The 19,579-nt window shown below is 48.8% G+C and overlaps 1 protein-coding gene across 1 annotated transcript in view; it reads left to right on the top strand.

Moving 5' to 3' along the window:
• Nucleotides 1-19,579, top strand: part of GRHL1 (grainyhead like transcription factor 1) — a 49,642-nt gene that overhangs the window by 16,159 nt on the left and 13,904 nt on the right. The window contains exon 9 of the mRNA XM_029938573.1: nucleotides 15,730-15,888. Coding sequence (XP_029794433.1) covers nucleotides 15,730-15,888 — 159 coding nt within the window. The remainder of the gene's footprint in view (nucleotides 1-15,729; nucleotides 15,889-19,579) is intronic.

Here is a 19,579-nt window from a genome sequence, read left to right as displayed (position 1 = left end):
CTTGAGGCCTGCAGAGTTCGTTCTGGCAGAGGGGTGTGACCATTCTGGTAACATGAACTTCAGACTTTGTGTATGTGCTCGTGGGATACAGGTTTATGAGTTTAATAACAGTTTGTTGTTTTGTCTAAGCATAATATTTGGAATTCATCGTGAGAGGAGCTTTTAATTTGTTTGGATGGAGCACATTGCAGGCATTTACAGGGATGCCATTCGAGTGAAGCATCAATTAAATGCCCCATTAAAGTGAGGTGTTGCCATGTTTGGTTGCGTGAGGCAGGGACAGGTTTGGTTTGTTTCACAACTTGAAATTTCCAGTGAGAACGAGGGGGAGGAGGGAGAGAGAGAAGTGAGTCAAATATCTTACTTGAAATTGCAATTAAATGCAGGCAGGTGACTTAAAACAAAAGCGTATACTCCCTGGCCCAAATAGGAGGCAGGAATCACTGCTGCTTTTGAAACGAAGGGTAAGGGTCGCCCGGGTGGCTCACTCGGTTAAGTGTCCAACTTCGGCTCAGGTCAGAATCTCACAGTCCGTGGGTTCGAGCTGACGGCTCAGAGCCTGGAGCCTGCTTCGGATTCTGTGTCTCCCTCTCTCTCTGCTCCTCTGCTGCTCATGCTGTCTCTCTCTCTCTCAAAAATAAATTAAAAAAAAAAATTTTTTAAAAAAAGCAAAGGGTAAGAGACCGAGTGTTTAGGCGGATGCAGGGCTGACTCCATGGCCTGGGCTCAGCCCGAGTCCTGTCCTCAGAGCTCCAGGGACAGGTGCGGAAGCCCCATGGGCTTGTGAAGTGTCATGCGTTTGACTCCGGGGCTTTCCCTTTATGCAAGTGGAAAGTACATATTTATCAAAGTGAAAAAATAAACTCTTTTGGTGTCAGAAAGATAGTCAACATTCCTCTCTAAGGAATGAACAGTCTTTAGGGTTTTCACTTAATCCGCTTCGGAAATGGCGAGAAGTTCTTGATTGGAACTTGCGGAGAATGCCTTCAGTTCGCTGATACGGATTAAATTCTTAGCAGCTGGAAGCTTTGCTTCGCAGAGACTGTCCGGGGTCTGACTGAGGAAGGCTCCTCCTTGAAACTTTCGTTTCCTCTTGTCGGACTCGGGCTTGAAAGTATTTCACGTGGTAGATACTCTCACGTCCAAGCGAGGGGCTAGTCCAGATGGAACAGAGAATGCCCTGGACCCCGGTGGAAATTCAGACTCTGCAGGTAACAATAGCGCACATTTATTAGCACACGCCTGAGGGGAAGAGCCGAGTGCATGATGTTTTTGATTGGACAGGAGACACTTGGCAGCTGAAGAAAGCTTTAGTTGGGTAGTGAAACCCGGACCTTGTGAAACAGGTTTGGAGCGCCATGTCTGTTTGTCTGTTTAGCCAACATTTGTGCCGCCACTTGAATTTGTTTTTCATTCTTTTTTTTTTTTTTTTTTTTTTTTTTTTGGTCCACTTTCACCCCTTCCACCACCCTGCCCCTGTCAGGAAACACTGAACGCCTCCGCAGAACTTTTCTTCTCTGACTACTTGTCAACCCTCCTTTTCTACCTCCTTCCTGGAAATTCCATCTAAAGTCATTTTGTGCGTCTGTCATTTCAACCAGTTTTGCTACTTGTAACTGACTCAGAGAGCTTTGACTGCGGCCGGACCTGACTGCTGTCCCAAATAAGTAGGATCTTTGTTGTGAAATATGCAGAACTGGATGCAGGTGTGTTCAGGGGGCCCTGGACTTGGGGTTTCTGTTCTATAGCAGATCTTCATGCAGGACTCCAGATCCTTCAGTGCATGTCCGTGAGCTCTCTACGTGAATTATTCATTTAGGGCCTTTAGCTTTAGCCTTTTTCTGCAGTGGGAAATACGATTGGCATTTTGACTGGAAGCCTGCTTGCCTGGCGAGTCTGCCCTTACCACCCAGATGCCTCCCTGTCCTGTTCTGGACCCAGAGATGCCGGAATGCGGTCTGTGTTTGCCTTGTGTCACACCTGCATCCAGTTCTGCATATTTCACAACAAAGATCCTACTTATTTGGGACAGCAGGTGCCAAAACACTGGATCTGCCAAGTGTCCTTAAGTTCACCAGGTCCTGCCTAAGGGGTATGGCGGAGGGAGGTTCATAGGTGGGCGCGATGTGGTTAATGTCTGCAGTGTCTCTGTGTGTCTCCCTTCCCATATCCTTCTCTGTTTTCTCTGCCTCTGTTTCTGCGTCTCTCTCTCCCTCTCTCCTCCTTTTCCCTTTCTTTGTCTTTGTGACTTTTTCCCTGGATCTCCGCTGTCTGTGCAGAAACAGAAGCGCCGTGTGGGTGGTGTGGGACGACAGGACTGAGGCCACAGAGAGGGTGGCCTCATTTTTCCTTCAGGGAAGTACCCCACGTAGAGGAGAGAAGATTTTAGGTTAGTGCCTTGTTCTTCCCAGATCCCTCTCCTCCCAACCCTCAGCCCTCCAGTTCTTTTTCTTATCTCTTGATGGTCATTTGATAGTCCAAGAACCAACGCAAATACTGATAGCACACTTGGAAACTTTTAGTTCCTCGTAGGAGGGTTTTTTAATCACCTCACACCATCAGAGCAGTGGGGAAGTAGGACTTTCCTAGGCTGAGCCGATGCGTCAGTGGCCGAGCTGGATTCTCCTTCTGAGGGTCTGACTCAGCCTTTGATGCGAGCGTGGACTTCGCGGGCGGGCGCAGCGGAGTAAGCGGAGTAAGCGGAGGGGCTGCAAGGCAGAACCGGGGCAGTCGTGGCTTGTTTGGTTTTGGTTCTTTGTTCTCGGCTGGGTCACAGGGATATCGATCAGGATTAAGTGTCTGCTGCATACCGCTCAAAACTGTTCCTGCCGATGCAGACTTCAGCCACGAACTAGATCTTGATTTCTTAGCGTGCATACGCCATTTCCCCACTCCCATTGGCTTCAGTTGACAATTATAACTTCATATCAACATACTGGGAAGATGGTGCTTTGATTCTCATTAATTAGTGCTCTTGGACTTAGAGTGAGAATGAACTTTGTTTTTATGGGGCGCCTGGCTGTCTCAGTCGCTTGAGCATCCAACTTTGGCTCAGGTCATGATTTCACGGTTCGTGGGTTCAAACCCCTGAGTCGGGCTCTGTGCTGACAGCTCCGAGCCTGGAGCCTGCTTCGGATTCTGTATCTCTCCCCTCTCTCTGTCTCTCTCCCCGCTCACACCCTGTCTCTTTCTGTGTCTCTCAAAAAGTGAATAAAAACGTAAAAAAAGTAAAACACTTTGTTTTTTAAGTTTTTATTTAAGTCATCTCTACACCCAATGTGGTGCTCAAACTCACGACCCCAAGATCAAGAGTCCCAAGCATGCTCCTCCGACTCGAGCCAGCCGGGAGAGCCAGGAATAAACTTTGGTGTTGACTTCACGTTGTAACTTCATATGTTAGGAGGTTTCTAGAAGTGCTGCTTTTTGGTATGTTTGAGGCTTTCCTGACTGATGTCAAAGAGAATTATGTCAGAGGTTTCTACTTTCAATTTAGTAGATCGGTTACGTTCTAGGAATAAAAGTATACACGTTCTATCCCTGTTTGACTAAGTTGAATTTTAGTACTAGACTGGGTTAAAGTGATAAAGACTCCCAGAGGCAACTGGGAGTGGCCGTGGCTGTCTCTGAGGGGACCCCGTCACCAACTAAGTCTTGTGACCTAATATGAAGTCAGTAGGAAGTTGGCACAGAGACTCCCTTTGCTTGGAAATGTAGGGACCTTCAATTTCATGCCTCCTGAGCGGATCCAGTCCAAACTCAAAACTTAGCGGAGGGGCTTGCCGCCCAAGAGTCCTCCGCTCACAGCCTGTGGGGGTCACTTTTTCCCTGTTTCTCTTCTTCCCTGGGCAGTTTTTCCATTAGATTCTTCTTCAGCTTTCTGTGCATCGTTGTGCTACTGTGGTTTCCAGAGCGTGGAGTTTGGTCCTGGCGCCGTCTCTGCTGTCGCGCTCCTGTGTGTCTGTCAGTGTCTGTGTCCTCAGAGCCTGAGCCTCAGCCACCACTAAACGCTGTCTCTCCTGAGTTAAATGGCAGTGAGTAGCCAGACTCTGAGCCACATAATGCTCACACTAAAGGTAAATGTTTTTAGGGTATATGACATATAAGTACGTTTTTGGACTTACAAAACATTTTCAGTATCGGTTTATTTTGATGCACCTTTCATAGATAAATCAACCCACTTTTATTTTCTTCCTTCTAACAGGTCTTTTCTTGTTTGTGACTACCAGACAGTTGCAACCCACTTGAACTATCTGTGCGTCATACCGGACAGTATAAAATATTGACATAGCTAATCAGGTTATCCATATGCCGGTACTTTTCCAAAAGTCTGCTGTGTGTAATCTGGTTTGCAGGAGCAAAACACCATTCTGACTTGAAGGATTCTTTTTTTTTGGTAATGTTTATTTTTTTTTTTTGAGAGGGAGAGAGTCCACGCACACGTGCACAAGTGAGAGAGGGGGAGAGGGAGAGAGAAAGAATCCCAAGCAAGCTCTGCACTCTGTTTTCAGGGCTCTGTCTCATGAACTGTGAGATCACGACCTGAGCCCAAATCAAGAATCAGAAGCTTAACCAGCTGAGCCGCCCAGGCTCCCCAGGATTTTTTTTTTTATTTCAGTCATTATTGACCAATTATTATGGTCATTGTCGACCAATTTATTTCTAACAACCTTCTAGGAAATCTGTGCGAGGTAATTAATCTGTTGGTGCCGTGTGGAGGACCGGCCTTATGAAGTCCTGTTGCAGAGGGTTAGCTTTGTTAACTATACAGTCATTCAGCGAATTATTCATTGTTCTTTTCTATGCAAGACCTGTGCGGAAATAAAGGATTCAGGCATAAAGCCTGTCCTCAAAGATTACACTCTTTATGTAATGACACAGGTCGTAAGTGAGGTCAGAAAAGCTCTGAAGATTTCTAGGAAAAAGAGAGTACTTTCAGCTCAGGGGAAGGCTTTATGGAAGAGAATTTGCTCTATGTGTGTCTTTGAAAGCGTTGGGGCTGCAAAATATTTTTGCAGTCTCTTCGATCGGACCTTTTCCTTATTTTTTTTTTCCCCTCGCAGATTAGCTGTTGTGACTTTTAGTGGAAAGGAGGCAAGCGGAACAGTTTAGTCTAAGAGGTGCTTTGACATATGGAGGCCCAGACATTGTGTCGTGTAGAAAACGGCGTCCGGGCCTTGTCTTCCGTCACACCGGGTCGAGGAAGGTGTAGGGCGTACGTGCCCATGAGGATGGCGTGCAGCTGCGTGTGGACGGGAGACATACCTGCTTCTCGAAGGCAGACTTGTCAGGTGCCTGCAGGTTTCATAATGGAAGATGGTCACCGGAGATGACGTTGTCGAGTGTAAATGTGGATAGATGCAGTAGAAAAGCACCTCACGACCCATTATGTGGCTTTATCTCTACCCTAGGACTTACCTTCTCTCTCTCTCTTTCCGTCTCTCTCTATAGATAGAAAGAGAGATACAGATATAGATATATGTCAGTGAGCCTCAGAATACCATAATCTTTTCCAAATTGGTTGAGGGTATGGGTATAATCAATTTAATTATCCATTGAACAAATATTTATTTGATGTCCAGCATGTGTAAAAAAGCTGCGTGGCATTCTGCTGTCTTCCAAGATGACGTAGGTGTTCAGGCCGACATGGAGGAGAGTTATGAACATAAATAACCTGTGAACTTGGGCAATGCATTTCTAACCTCTAAGCCTCAACTTCCTTATCTGTGAAATGGGGTCAGATTCGTACCAATTTCGTATGTTGTTTCGAGGGCCAGAGTCAGGTGTGCTGTAAGAATACAGCTCAGATACCGTAGCAGCGTGTAGTTCTGTTTGGCTGGGGTTAGGACGCCGGTCATTCCCCTGGTGACCGCGCAGTTCTTACCGGCCAGGTGCTGCCGGGATGCTTTGGGACCGTAAAGACGAATGAGATCTGGGCCAGGCCTCAGAAAACTCAAAACTTAGCGGAGGAGACTGCCACCCGTGAGTCTGTCGACAGAAGTAAACAGAAAGCACTAGAACTTCCCTCAGGCTGGGAGAGTCAGAGGAGACTGTGCAGACAGCACCACCCTCGAATGGACAGTAGGAACGGGCCAGGCGTTCAGAGCCCAGGGTGGGCCGGTGGCCTTGGCAGGTAGGAGTGCAGAACTGAGACCACTGGACCTTGACTGAGGTCTGAGGCAGGCGGGGCGGGGGGGGGGGGGGGGGGGGGGGGGGGGCCAGATCCCAAAGGCCCCGACACGCCCAGCAAGACTGGGGACTGCTCCCTGTAAATGAGTTGGTCTCAAAACCTGAGGGTCCGTCAGCCGAGTATCCTGAGGTTGGAATTCCTTTGAGATTTTTAATACTGTGCTTTCAATTCAGCAGTAAGATTTTTTTTAATCATAAGTATATTTAAAACCATAGAGTATATATTGCTGCCAGGAAGTGTCGGTGCTGGTGTTTGTGCTTGGGTATGAGGTTTGGTCCAGAAAAAGACCAAATGAGTTCTTGGGGTGCCATTTTGCAGCTGTTTGAATGAGCAGTATTTATCAAATGAAGACCTGGATATATTTTTAGGAGCTAAGGAACTTTCTTTCTTTTTTAAAGAGGACACATATAGGGGCACTTGGGTGACTCAGTCAGTTGAGTGTCCAACTGTGCTCAGGTCATGATCTTGTGGTTCAGGCGTTCAAGCCCCACATCAGGCTCTCTGCTGTCAGTGCAGAGGCTGCTTCAGAACCTTTGTGTGTGTGTGTGTGTGTGTGTGTGTGTGTGTGTGTGTGTGTGTGTGTCTGTGTCTGTGTCTGTCTCTCTCTCTCTCTGCCCCTGCCCCACTTGCACGCTCTCAAAAACAAAATATTTGAAAATTCAGGAAAGGGATACATCTATTACTGACATTTGAGAAATAGTGCAGAGAGTAGTAGAAAACCTGGCTGCAAAGGCCGCTCAGCATCACAGACGGCACCTTGAGTGCAGAGGAACTTATTGCTATTACGTAGACAGTGGTGAGCTGTAGAAAAGTTTTAGTGGGCGCGCCTGGGCAGCTCAGTCACCTAAGCGTCTGGCTTTGGCTCAGGTCATGATCTCACAGTCCGTGGGTTCAAGCCCCGCGTCGGGCTCTGTGCTGACAGCTCAGAGCCTGGAGCCTGCTTCAGATTCTGTGTCTCCCTCTCTCTCTGCCCCTCCCCTGCTCATGCTGCCTCTCTCTGTCACTCAGAAATAAATTAAAAACACTAAAAAAATTAAAAAATAAAGTTTTTAGTGAGAGGGACTATATTTGCTGATTGCCTAGCGCCAACGAAGCAGTCTCTTTTCCATTTCAGTGCCTGGTGGGTGGCCAGTCTGAGGACCCTCTACTAGGGACTGGGAGAAAGAAGGGTTACTTTGTGTAAATTGATACTAGCTCTTTTTTATTGAGTGTTCTGTTTGTTTTTGAGGGGCACTATTGTGTGTATTTAAAGTTTTGTGAGGATTTGAAAGTTTGCTAAATGAAGATTTGGGGATAGTATGTTGCTTTTTGCAAACCCTTGTTTTCTGTCATTACCAGCCTTTAATTCAGTACCATTGTGTAAGAGGTGTTGGGAGAAATACAAAAAATGTGCTAAACGCTGGAAAACGTTTAAAAATACTTTTTAAGTTTATTTATTTATTTTTGAGTGAGAGAGAGAGGGAGGGAGAGCACACTCAGGGGGAGGGGCTGAGGGAGGGAGAGACAGAGAATCCGTCCCAAGCAGGCTCCGTGCTGCCAACGCAGAGCCAAACACGGGGCTCAAATTCAGGAACTGTGAGATCATGACCTGAGCGGAAACATGAGCCCTACACTCAACCGACTGAGCCACTCCCCACCCCCCGGCCACCCCAGACCCTGGAAAACATCCTAAACCTGTGCAGCAATTCTGCCATCAGGGGCCTAAGAGCACTCACATTTACAGTGTGGCCGAGCGACCGACGTGTTAGAGGTGGCATGTTCAGGGCACCTGCCTGTTCCTCTCTCTGACCTCGGTGACGAGGGTATAGAGAGAGGTGGGGCCCTTCACCCCACACTGGGGCGCGAGTCCGGCCTCGGGAGGGAGACGGGCTACTGAGTACAACTTGCCGAGTAGTACAGCAGGCTTGTGACTCTTTGGGTCGCCAGGGAGTGCTTCTCAGAGCAGTGCTGTTCACTGATGCTCGGTCTTCCTCGACGGGCAGTGTCAGCAGAGAATGGGGTGTGGAGCTCGGGTGGGAGTCTGGAGCTAGATTTTGGACGATCTTGATCGTTTGGATTTCTTCCATCAGAGGGGCATGAACCGCTGAAGGTGTTGATGGTTTTCTAGCCTCTTTCATTTTCTGGGCCATCAAGGTGCTGTTACATGACTGCGTTCCCGTGACCGCTCATGGAATGAGCCTAGCGTGTGTTACAGCATTGCAGTTTAAAAATCAGATCTCTTACTCTTAGGTACTGAGAACAAACTGAGGGCTGATGGGGGAGGGGGAGGGGGAGGAGGGTGATGGGCACGGAGGAGGGCACGTGTTGGGATGAGCACTGGGTGTTGTATGGAAACCAACTTGACGATAAACTATAAAAGAAAAAAGTAAAAAATAAATAAAAATAAGAATCAGATCTCTTATGGGCCACCTGGGTGGCTCAGTCGGTTAAGTGTCCAACTTCGGCTCAGGTCATGATCTCAAGGTTCATGGGTTCGAGCCCCACGTCAGGCTCTGCTGACAGCTCGGACCCTGAATGTTTCAGATTCTGTCTCCTTCTCTCTGTCCCTTTCCTGCTCATGCTCTGTCTCTCTCTCTTTCAAAAATAAACATTAAAAAAGTTTTTTCAAAATAAAAATCAGAACTCTTGAAAAAAAACACCTATCTAAGCTATTATAAGGGTGGTTCATATTCTTAGCAAATCTAAAGGTTTACTTTTTTATCCCACTCATTAAATAAACCAAATTATAAAAGTAAAAGAAAATTATTTTTACCATTATAATAGCAATGTTATAAAAATCTGAAAAATTTTACCCAAATCTCTTAGTGGGGGAAAAAATTTAAGACTAGATTATTTGGATGTCAGGTTCTTGTACATGAATAATAATAGAGAGTGGGTATTACTGTTAGGGTAAATTATTTATTTTTAAATTTTTAAAAATGTTTATTTTTGAAAGACAGAGAGAGCGTGAGCAGGGGAGGGTCAGAGAGAGAGGGAGATACAGAATCTGAAGCAGCTCCAGGCTCTGAGCTGTCAGCACAGAGCCCAATTAGGGGCTCGAACCCACGAACTGTGAGATCATGACCTGAGGCGAAGTCGGACGTTCAACCGACTGAGTCCCCCAGGTGCCCCTGTGGTAAGTTTTTTAAAAGGAAGAACCTTTTTGTTAGTTCATGAAAAATATCCTACTATAGTGTACTCAAGTCAGCCAGCTTCAGTAGTTAGCTTCTGGTTCAACTACTTAACAGTTTTTGTAACTTTTGACTGATAAATTTCTGGGGCTTTGTTAACACTTTCTGGGAAGTTACAGTTGTGTAACCTCTTCACGAATCCTCTTGCGCAAGCTCGCATATCTGAGGACCGTCTTCCAGTCCGCCTCCCCTCCCAGGCTCGTCCGGCTTCTTGTGCTGATAAAGCCCAGGGGGTGAGCTGGGGGTTAAACTCTGTTCTCTTGCTGCTTTCACTCCCCTGGCTGGGGGCGAGCCTCCCGGGAGCCTGTGTCTCCAGCTCACTGTTTCCGAGGGTCTCTCTCCCCCTCCCTTTTCCCTTCCGAGGGGTAAGTGGAGGCAGCAGCCAGCTCCGTGAGCTGTGGCGTGCGGCGGCAGTTAATGCTTCTAGAAAAATCACCATGAAGTAGTTCGAGATCTGATCTCTCGTTGGCTCCGCGCTTGTAAGCGTTCGGAATAGAACATCGATATAATTGAACCCTTTGGTCCGAGAACGCTTCATTTTGTCGTTTCCCTCACATTTTCAGCTGAGGTTTGAAAACAAAACTAGATCTTCAGAAAAGTTTTCAGTGCGTGAATTCTCAGCCGAGAATGAGGTACAACGTTACAAAAACAGGCTGGACATTGGAGAAGGAGCCTTGCAGAGCACCTTTGACTTGTTCAGCGGTTTGTTCTCGTGGTCGGTTTCTTTTCTCTTCGGAGCTTCGGTTGGGGTCCTGAGATGCTCGTCTTCTAAGGCTTACATTTCATTTGTTTGAATAAAATCCGACATTTGCTCAAAATCCGTGACAAGGAGGCAGGAACCCAGAGGGGAGGTTGCCACCACGCACGTGTATTTTCTGGAGGAGGTGAGCGTGTAATCATCCCCTTTCTTTGAACCTCTTTCCCACCCTCTGGAGAAGATATTGCAGCTTTTCTGTAATCGAGTCTTAGAAACTGTTTGTCTCTGCCCAGTGACAGTGGCCTGAGCATGCGTTCTATCCAGACTTGGGTGACTTGGCCCGTTGTCCTGTTTGTTTGGGGGGTCGCCCACGAGGTAGAACCGGTCCGGTGTTAGTGCTGTAGGGAACAGACCGTGACATCGCGTTGCCCCTCGGGACCTGGATGTGAGCCCTGCTTCGCGTTTCTGCCCCTGTCCCCCGACCCGCTTTGGGTGCTGCTGTCAAAGATTGTCCCCTTCCTACATGAGATTCCTGGACACAACTTCTCCCTTAAAATGACCCTAGTCCCTTCGTGGGCGGGGTTGTATTGGTAAAGGACGTGGCCCCGTGGACAAGTGACACGTTAGCGGGAGGCCCTCTGAGGAAGTCACTTATATAGAAAGTGGACACACTGAGTTACTGTGTTGCGTGTCACCCACAAAGGCTGAAATGCTGTGCGGCCCTTTCACACAAGGAACCCAGCCGCCCCCTGGTTTGCATCAGGAGGTGCTGGCCGTCTTCCATGTCTGCACGGTACTCCACCTCCGCCCCACGTCGTCACTGCTCCCCTGCGTTTTCCTTCTTTGGTTAAAAACATACGTGTTACTGAGCATGTGCTGCGCCCCAGGCCCCAGAAACAGAAGGGGCTGGCCCGGCACTGTCCCGTCTCCAGGGCTTGCCAGCTCCGTGGGAACGACCCCTCCGGTCACCCGCACACACAGTTCACCCACACACGGCAACCCCTGTGAAAATTGAACGTCACGTGAGGAATAAACAGAAGCATAGTTTGATGGATTAAAAAAAGATTTTTTTATGTCTATTTTATTTTGGGGGCGGGGGGAGGAGCAGAGAGAGAGAAGACGACACAGAATCTGAAGCAGGTTCTAGGCTCTGAGCTGTCAGCACAGAGCCCTATACGGGGCTCGAACCCACGGACTGTGAGATCATGACCTGAGCCGAAGCCAGATGCTTAACTGACTGAGGCACCCAGGCGCCCCGTGATGGATTTTTTTTAAGTTTATTTATTTTGAGAGAGAGATTGAGAGCACGAGTTGGGGAGGGGTAGACAGAGAAGGGGGAGGGAGAATCCCAAGCAGGCTCCATACTGTCAGCACACCACCAGATGTGGGACTTGACCTCACAAACCATGAGATTGTGACCTGAGCCGACATCAAGAGTCAGACACTCAACCGACTGAGCTTTGTCTTTCCATTGATGAAATGAATATTATTATTTGCTAGGGTTATACCTCTGTTAAAATAAAAAAACATTTTCAGTCAAAAAGCAAGCTTGATGGGATTCTGTAAATACACGGAAGACTGTCTGAACTCTTGAAAGACAGGACACCCCAGGTTGGGGCTTGTTCTAATCCCATCAGAGTTTCGGAGTCAGAGGAGACCTGCGGTGGATCAGAGTGCTGTGCATGTGGGAGACGAACCACCTGACCGTGGCAGGTGACCACAGGGCCGCTAGCCGTGGCCTTGTGTCCGCAGGAAGGACTGACCCTGCCTGGGTGGCCCGGGCCGAGTCAGGGCCCCGAAGCCTCCAGGGTCCCAGGCGGCGCTCGTGCTCCGGGCGCCGAGCTTCATGAACCTCTGCCTTATAAGATTCTTAATTCTGTGCAACTAGTTCACACGGCAACTTGAAATGGCAGCTTTACACGGTACTTTTGAAATACGATTTGTAAAACATTGATGGATGCATTGCACAAAATCATTGTCACTGACAGATACGTAGTAGAGAAAAAGTATTTGTAATCTCTCAACATAAATAGAGTCTTAGGACTCAAGAGAAGTAATCTAGACAGGGGGCCCCCTAACGGCTCAGTCAGTGAAGCGTCCGACTCTGGATTCCGGCTCAGGTCATGAGCTCCCCGACCAGAAGTTTGAGCCCTGCTTCCAGCTCTGTGCTGACCGCGTGGAGCCTGCTTGAGATTCTTCTCTCTCCCTTTCTCTCTGCCCCTCCCGTCCTCTCTCTCTCTTTGAAAATAAATACACCTCAACAAGAAAAAAAAAAGCGATCCAAACATCATCTAATCGAACCTGCATTTGGCAGGTAAGGACCTTGCCCATGGTCACAGCACTAATTTGGGACAGAGCTAAAAACTGATGTTTTCATTTTCCTACCGGAAGCTTTCCTGTTGACCGCATTACCCCGGGCCAGGGCATACATAAGGTGTCTCCCACTCTTGCCAGTTTTTGGTTGAGGCTTAAACATAGCACATGTGTCCCCTTCGGCGGCGACAGCACGTCCCCAGGACTGTCCTGCTCCTTCTTGCGCGGAGCCAGCTACAGGAGGCTCCGTGAGCAGCGCCCCCGTTTCTTGAAGGTCTTCAGCCCGCCGTCGTCCTGGTACCTCACGTCCCGGGCCTGGAACGCGTGCACTGCCCGTCAGGTTCACTGTTCACTGTGCGTTTCCGCACTTCTCTAGACGAGGTGGTGTGTTTTTAACATGGAGTTTGGAAGGCCATACGCTTTTCTTTGTTGCGTTTGGAAACACTGCCAAGGTCGTAAAGAACTGACTTCAAACCTAGAAGAATGTGCGCAAGAAAGCAGTTGCCGGTAATCCTGAGTGAAAAGGGAAATGTCTCTCTGAAGGCTCCATGTTCATGCTGATCCTCGGATTTGGTTCCTGCGTATTTTTGCTCTGAATAGAAACTTGACACTGGGAAGCAAGGGGCGGTGAGGTTTTAGGTTGGATGCCCGTGAAATCCTCTTGTAAATGGAGTATCACTTTGGGTCAGAGCCTTCCTGGAATTGTGTAACTTTCCCAGGCTGCTGTTTTGAGTCCTAAATTGAGCCGTGTGTCCTCAAATGATAGAAATTTCAATTCTCCATCTGGTTATAAAATGAGAAACTACAGCGATTTGGTTACTCAATGGACTCAGCTGTTTGCAGGGACTATTATCTGTCTGCCTCTTTGTGGGCCTTTCTCTTTGGTCTTCCCATAGCCTAGCTCCTTAGCTCAGATTTATAAACTGTGTTTGAAGGGTGTTTTAACAGCGCTCAGTCGGCCAGGGAACAGCAACACAGATTTGAACCGCGCGGGCCCACTCGTGTGTCTGTTTTCTCCAGGAAATATGTTGGAACCACTTTTTGAGATTTGCAACAATTTGAAAAACCTTGCCGATGAATTGCATAGCCTAGAAAAAACTGAAAAAAAATTAAGAAAAACGTATTGTAAGACTAGCATATCTAGTACCTATACAAACTATGTGTTAATTGTTGTTATTGGGAAGGCTTCTGGTCAACAGGAGGTTCTTACACAGTTAAGTTTTGGGGGAGTCAGAAGTTACTCGTGGGTTTTCTACTGTTGGTGGCAGGGGGCAGTTGGTACCCCGAACCCCTGCCTTGTCCAAGTGTCAGAGACCAAATCAAAGCACTAGGTAGGGTTCTGTGATGGGTTTGAAATTCACATGTACCACTTTGTGCCTGTGTATCTAGATTTAGGTTTTTTTTTTTTTAAATGAAAGCATTTTGCATATTTACTGAAAATGAGTTAAATGGACAATAAAATCATAGCAGGCTAGAAAGGGCAGCGTAGACCAGGCCCTGCGCTCGTACGGGAGTATCGAGGAAGCTGCCGTGTAGGGAGTGCGGGCCCGGCCTGCCGCGCAAGTTTGCGGTACGTGTCAAAGCAGCAGACCATTCCAGCAGGTGGAGAAGCCAGGCGATTAGGGCACAAAGTTGATTTGGGAAAGCGAGGCCACAGGGTGTGAAGGGGGGAGCTCTGGATGTGAATTCGAGCCCTTTGCTTTCTACCATGGGGACAGTTAAAAAAAACATCTCTCTGGCCCTCACCTGGAAAAGAAGGATTAGCTATCATCAGGGCTGTGAGATGAGATCGTGTGTATAAAGTAAGTGCCCCGCGCGGGTCTGGGAGCACTGGGTGCTTGGTGCTGTGGGCCCCACGGCAGGGCTCGGGGGGCGTGGCTGCGGTCTCTGGAGGTGCCACCGGAGCCTGCAGTATGGAGACGCAGGGAGGGGCTGCGGAAGTGGCTCTAGCTGGGACGGAGGGACACAGGGGGAGGAGGGACAGGGGCAGGTGTGTGGCGGGAATAGACGGTCAGTGGGTCTTCGGGACAGTACATAGCCTGGTCTGAGCGGAGAGCTGACGGAGGGACAGAACAAGAGATGACCTTTCAGTCTGTTAATGCGGACAAGTTCTCTGTCTTTTTCCGGTGTTTTGGTCTTCTCCTTCTTGAAAGTAATGTATAGACTAGAGCAAGAGTAAAACTCCTGTTTCAGCATTCGCAAACCTTCTAGAGAGTGCGGTCAATTTTCTTTCTCCTTCCCCTCGCCACTCCCTTCTCTTTTATCTGAGTTCTCAGAGGCTCCCACCCCCACTTTTCTGGCTCAAACTGCTCCCTGTCTGGGTCTGGGTTCAGTCAGTGGCACCCTGCACTGCTTGTGGGAGGTCTGTCCCCGGATGTTAGGGCTGGGGCGTCGGGGGCCCCTGGACTGGAAGGAGTCCAGCCCAAGCGTCTTGGGTTTTTGAAAGGTGCCAATTTTTACAACTGTAATTCCAGGAGTATCCACTGTGTGGTGCTCACGTATCAGAAATAAATTCTAAAATGAAATGGTTGAAAGGGAATTCGAATGCCTTGTGACCCTGTGTGAGAGGTTAAGACCCGTACTCGCACACAAAAAGAGGGAAATGGAGTGTGTTCTTTTGGTGTACACAGATTCACTTGGGTCTCTCCTAAGTAACAACCCCCAGTGCCACTTCAATAATGTGACTCACTGATTTCCTAAATCCCCGAATATTAGGACACGCATAGGGAACTAACTGCAGGCTGTCAGAGGTGGTGTAGACACAAACGCGGGTAGATTTGGAGTTGGTACTAAGTTACGAAACAGCTATCTAGAGAACATGTGCCCTCGGTAATATTTAAAAATGATATCAAGAGACGCCTGGGTGGCTCAGTCGGCTCAGCGTCCCATTTGGGCTCAGCTCATGATCTCGCAGTTTGTGGGTTTGAGCCCCGTGTTTGAGCTCAGAGCCTGAGGCTGCTTCGGATTCAGAGTCTCCTTCTCTCTCTGCCCCTCCCCCACCCATGCTCTGTCTCTCTCTGTCTCTCAAAAATAAGCAAACATTAACAAATTTTTTAAAAAATGACATCCGGAAAGACATCCAGACTCTTCCACAGTGTGAGGCTAGACAAATACCCTGAAGGGGAAGATTGAACAGAGGTTCAAAGCTGCTGTCTAGTTTTTTCCCATAACGTCTGCCATTCCTCCGACCAAAAGCAGTTTTAAAATTAACCCTTCATTTCAACAAGTTTCTTCGAGGTGAGAAGCTGAGCTCTCGTGTAGCACATATGTAAGTAACTTCAGCGGCGTGAGGGCTTTCGCAGGCAGCGCTGAGGCTGGCTGCTGGTGCCCGTTGCTCACAGTGCCTTGGTTTCCCCTCGCAGGTTTTCATCTCTGTGAACTGCTTAAGCACAGACTTCTCTTCTCAGAAAGGCGTGAAGGGGTTGCCTCTTAACATTCAAATTGACACCTACAGTTACAACAACCGCAGCAACAAGCCCGTGCACCGGGCGTACTGCCAGATCAAGGTCTTCTGCGACAAGGTGAGGTTGTCCGATCGGGCGGGGCGCTTGGCGTAGAGTGTGCGAGGTTGACTCTTCCCTCAGAAGGCCAAGGTCGTTGTAGTATTTAAGGCTGATGTACACGCATTGCTAGTAATACTAAATAGCTTTTGTAAATGAGAAAGTATTGTTTCAGCCGCGCGATATACAGGGAGGGGGACAACGTCTCCTTTTAGCTGAACAACTAGAGGGCCCGGGAGTACACTTCGTTGGGCTTGTGGGTAGGGTCACGTGGTGCGCAGAGGACACAGGTGCTCGGTCGCAGGTGGCGCCCGCCTACCGGGACTTGGCGGCAGCGGCTGCCAGGTTGGAGCTCTTGAACTTCGTGTCTGCGGCCTCCGTGTGGATAACCGGAAAGGGCTGTCCTTTCCCTGGCTCACCCCCGCCAGGCCCTCCGGCACGGTGCCAGCCAGCTGGGGAACTAGGGGAGGCGGAGGTGCAGGTTCGTCTCTGCGGCGGCGGGGGGCCACAGGAGAAGGTATGGGCCTGGATGATTTCGGCATCGTTTCTCTTCTCTGGGGAGGCAGTGATCGCGGTGCCAGGCGCGGAGCGGGGGGCTCGGCTGGGTGAAATCCCGGAGAGCCGCCGGGAGGCCCGCTGCGGGTGGAGGGCTGCGGACGGGCCGTCCTCGAGAGCCAGGCGGCGGCCGCAGGGAAGTCCGTGCTCCATCCACCTAAGACTGAAGGCGACTTTGACTTGTCCCCCTCAGAAAATACCGGGCCTTTTTTTTTTTGCCAGCCCTCTCTTTCTATCCTGTAAACAAACAAACAAACCCTCCCTGTTACTAAGATGTTTAGAAGGTAGGCGCCTGGGAGACACAGTCAGTGGAGCGTCCAACTCCTGATTTGGCTCAGGTCATGAGCCCAGGGTTGTGGGATCGAGCCCTGCATCAGGCTCCACACTGAGCATGGAGGTTGCTCAAGATTTTCTCTCCCACACTCTCTCTCTCTCTCTCTCAAATAAAAAATAAAAGATTTTTAGAAGGCACTAGAAAACTGGAAGTGTATTTGTTATCAGAGGTTTGCTGTCCTGGCTTTTTTTTTTTTTAATGTTTATTTATGTATTTTGAGAGGGATGGGGGAGAGAGAACGCAAACAGGGGAGGGGCAGGGGGAGAGGGAGAGAGAGACTCCCAAGCAGGGACTTGACCTCACAACCAGGAGATCAGGACCTGAGCTGGTACCACCCAGGGACCCCCCGCACACGTCTGTGGTTTCACGGTTCTGTAGGCCAAAAGTCTGCGACTGATCTTGTTGGGCACAAATTGAGCTGTTGGAAGGTCGCCTCTCTTTCTGGAGTCTCAAGGGGAGAATCGGTTTCTTCGCCTCTCTGTCCGCCTGAGGCACCCGCAGCCCTTGGCTGGTGGCGCCTTCCCCCTTCGAAGCCGGGAGCCTCGTGTCACATCTCTGCCACCACTTCCGATGTCACGTGTCCTTGTCTCATTCTTCTGCTCTTAAGGACCCTGTGAGCAGACTGGGAACCCTGTGGTTCTTGGGCTGACACGGGTGATCCGCACTCGCCCTAACTCGGTGTCAGCTGACTGGCAACCTGATGTCTCCTCTGCTGTGTCAGCTGCCGTGTGTGCAGGGTCTGAGGACTTGGGTGTGGACACTTCTGAGGAGCTGTTAGTCTACCCCCACCCCGCACCACTTCCTCATTTTACAAATGACGAGGCACATCAGGTGTGGAGCTGCGATTTCTGACCCAAAGCCAAATTTCTTCCCTTCACGCTACGTTCCTTTTATGAGGCGAAAGAAAACCTACAGAGGGGTGTGTCCAAAGCCATACAGACTGTAAGCCCTAATTTTTTGTTATTTGATTCAACAGACAGAATTATTCTGATTGTTTCCTAAGTGCTCACTCTGTCTCTGCTGTGTATTTCTGGGGCCACACGGTTTGTGGACTTGCCCTGGCCCATGGGTCACACTTAGAACTCGGCTGTGGTAGAAGATGTCAGCCTCAGCGAGTATGAACTGGAGTTCTCCATGTCGGATGGTAAAAATAGGAGCAGTTTTGCAGAGAAGGAAGTGTTGATTGATGATCTTAAACGAATTTGGGGGGTTTTTTGTGTGTTTTTTCTTTCCAAAATTTTATTTAAATTCAAGTTAGAGACACCTGGGTGGCTCAGTCGGGTAAGCATCTCATTGGATCTCAGATCTTGATCTCACAGTCGTGAGTTCAAGCCCCACATTAGGCTCTGCGCTGGGTGTGAAGCCCACTTCAAAAAAATTAAACTCTATTTAGTTAACATCTAGTGTAGTATTGGTTTCGGGAGTAGAATTTTGTGACTCATCACTTAATACAACACCCAGTGCTTGTCAGAGCAGGTGCCCTCCTTAATGCCATCACCACGTAGCCCCTCCTCCACCCTCTTCTCTCCAGGGCCCTCAGTTTGTTCTCTATAGTTAACCTCTCTTATGGCTTTCCTCCCTCTCTCTCTTTTTAAAAATTTATTTTGAGAGAGAGGAAGTGAGCCGGGGAAGAAGGGCAGAGAGAGGGAGAGAGAAAATCCAAAGGTGGCTCCAGGCTGTCAGTGCAGAGCTTGACGTGGGGCTCAGTCCCACCAACAAGAGATTATGACCTGAGCACATCTTCCTCCCATCACTTGATGCACATTTGAGGTTATTGTCGGTAATGCTGCTGTAAGTAGCGGGGGGCATGTGCCCCTTCACATCTGTATTTTGTGTCCTGTGGGTGAATAGCAAATAGTGCGACTCCCGGGTCACAGGAGAGGTCTGTCCTTAACTTTCTGAGGAGCCTCCACACTTCTCCTGAGCGGCTGCACCGGTTTGCAACGGTGTGAGAGGGTTCCCCTTTCTCCACATCTTTGCTGACTCTGATTCCTGGCCACCTTCTGTTGTCTCCTGAGTTGTTAAGTTTAGACATTCTGACAGCTGTGAGGGGGTATCTCATTGTGGGTTTGATTTGTGTGTCCCTAATGATGTGTGATGTTGAGCATTTTTTCATGTGTCTGTTAGCCGTTTGTAGGTCTTCTTTGGAAAAATGTCTGTTCATGTCTTCTGCCCATTTCTTAACTGGATTATTTATTTTTGGGGTGTTGAGTTTGGTAAGTTCTTTATAGACTTTGGATACTAGCCCTTCATCAGAGGTGTCATTTGCAGATGTCTCCTCCCATCCCATAGGTTGCTAAATTTTTAGTTTTGTTGATTGTTTTCTTTTGATGTGCAGAGGCTTTTTCTTTCTGTTCTTTTCTTAAAAATTTTTGTTTGTTTTTTGAGAGAAAGAGAGAGCATGAGTAGGGGAGAGGGGCAGAGGGAGAGAGAGAATCTTGAGCAGGCTCTGAGCTGAGCGAGGAGGGGCTGAGTCTCACGAACTGAGATCGTGACCTGAGCTGGAGGCGGGGGTCCACTGACGGAGCCCCCCGGGCGCTGCCTCGGCTGTCCTGCACGGTCTCCTGCTGCCGCTTCTCTGTGGAATGTCCCACCTCCCTCCTCGATTCCCTCCTTCCTACGATTTTACTCACCTGTTATTTGGCGCCTGCGAATTCATTTTTCTCTGCTGGTTCTCAAAGCTCAACATTCTGTGAATCTTGTCTACACCTGCAGTCAGAAACTAGAAAGTAGACCTCCTTGGCTGTCCTGGAGAGGCACTTACATTGTTTTCCTCCCTGAGAAGGTTTTGTTCGTGCTCTATTATGAATTGCTCAGCTGGCT

This window comes from Suricata suricatta, chromosome 4 (assembly GCF_006229205.1).
Source record: "Suricata suricatta isolate VVHF042 chromosome 4, meerkat_22Aug2017_6uvM2_HiC, whole genome shotgun sequence".
NCBI classification, from domain to species: Eukaryota; Metazoa; Chordata; class Mammalia; order Carnivora; family Herpestidae; genus Suricata; species Suricata suricatta.
The sequence above is the reverse complement of the archived record's forward strand: the minus strand, read 5'-3'. Positions and strand labels throughout refer to the sequence as shown.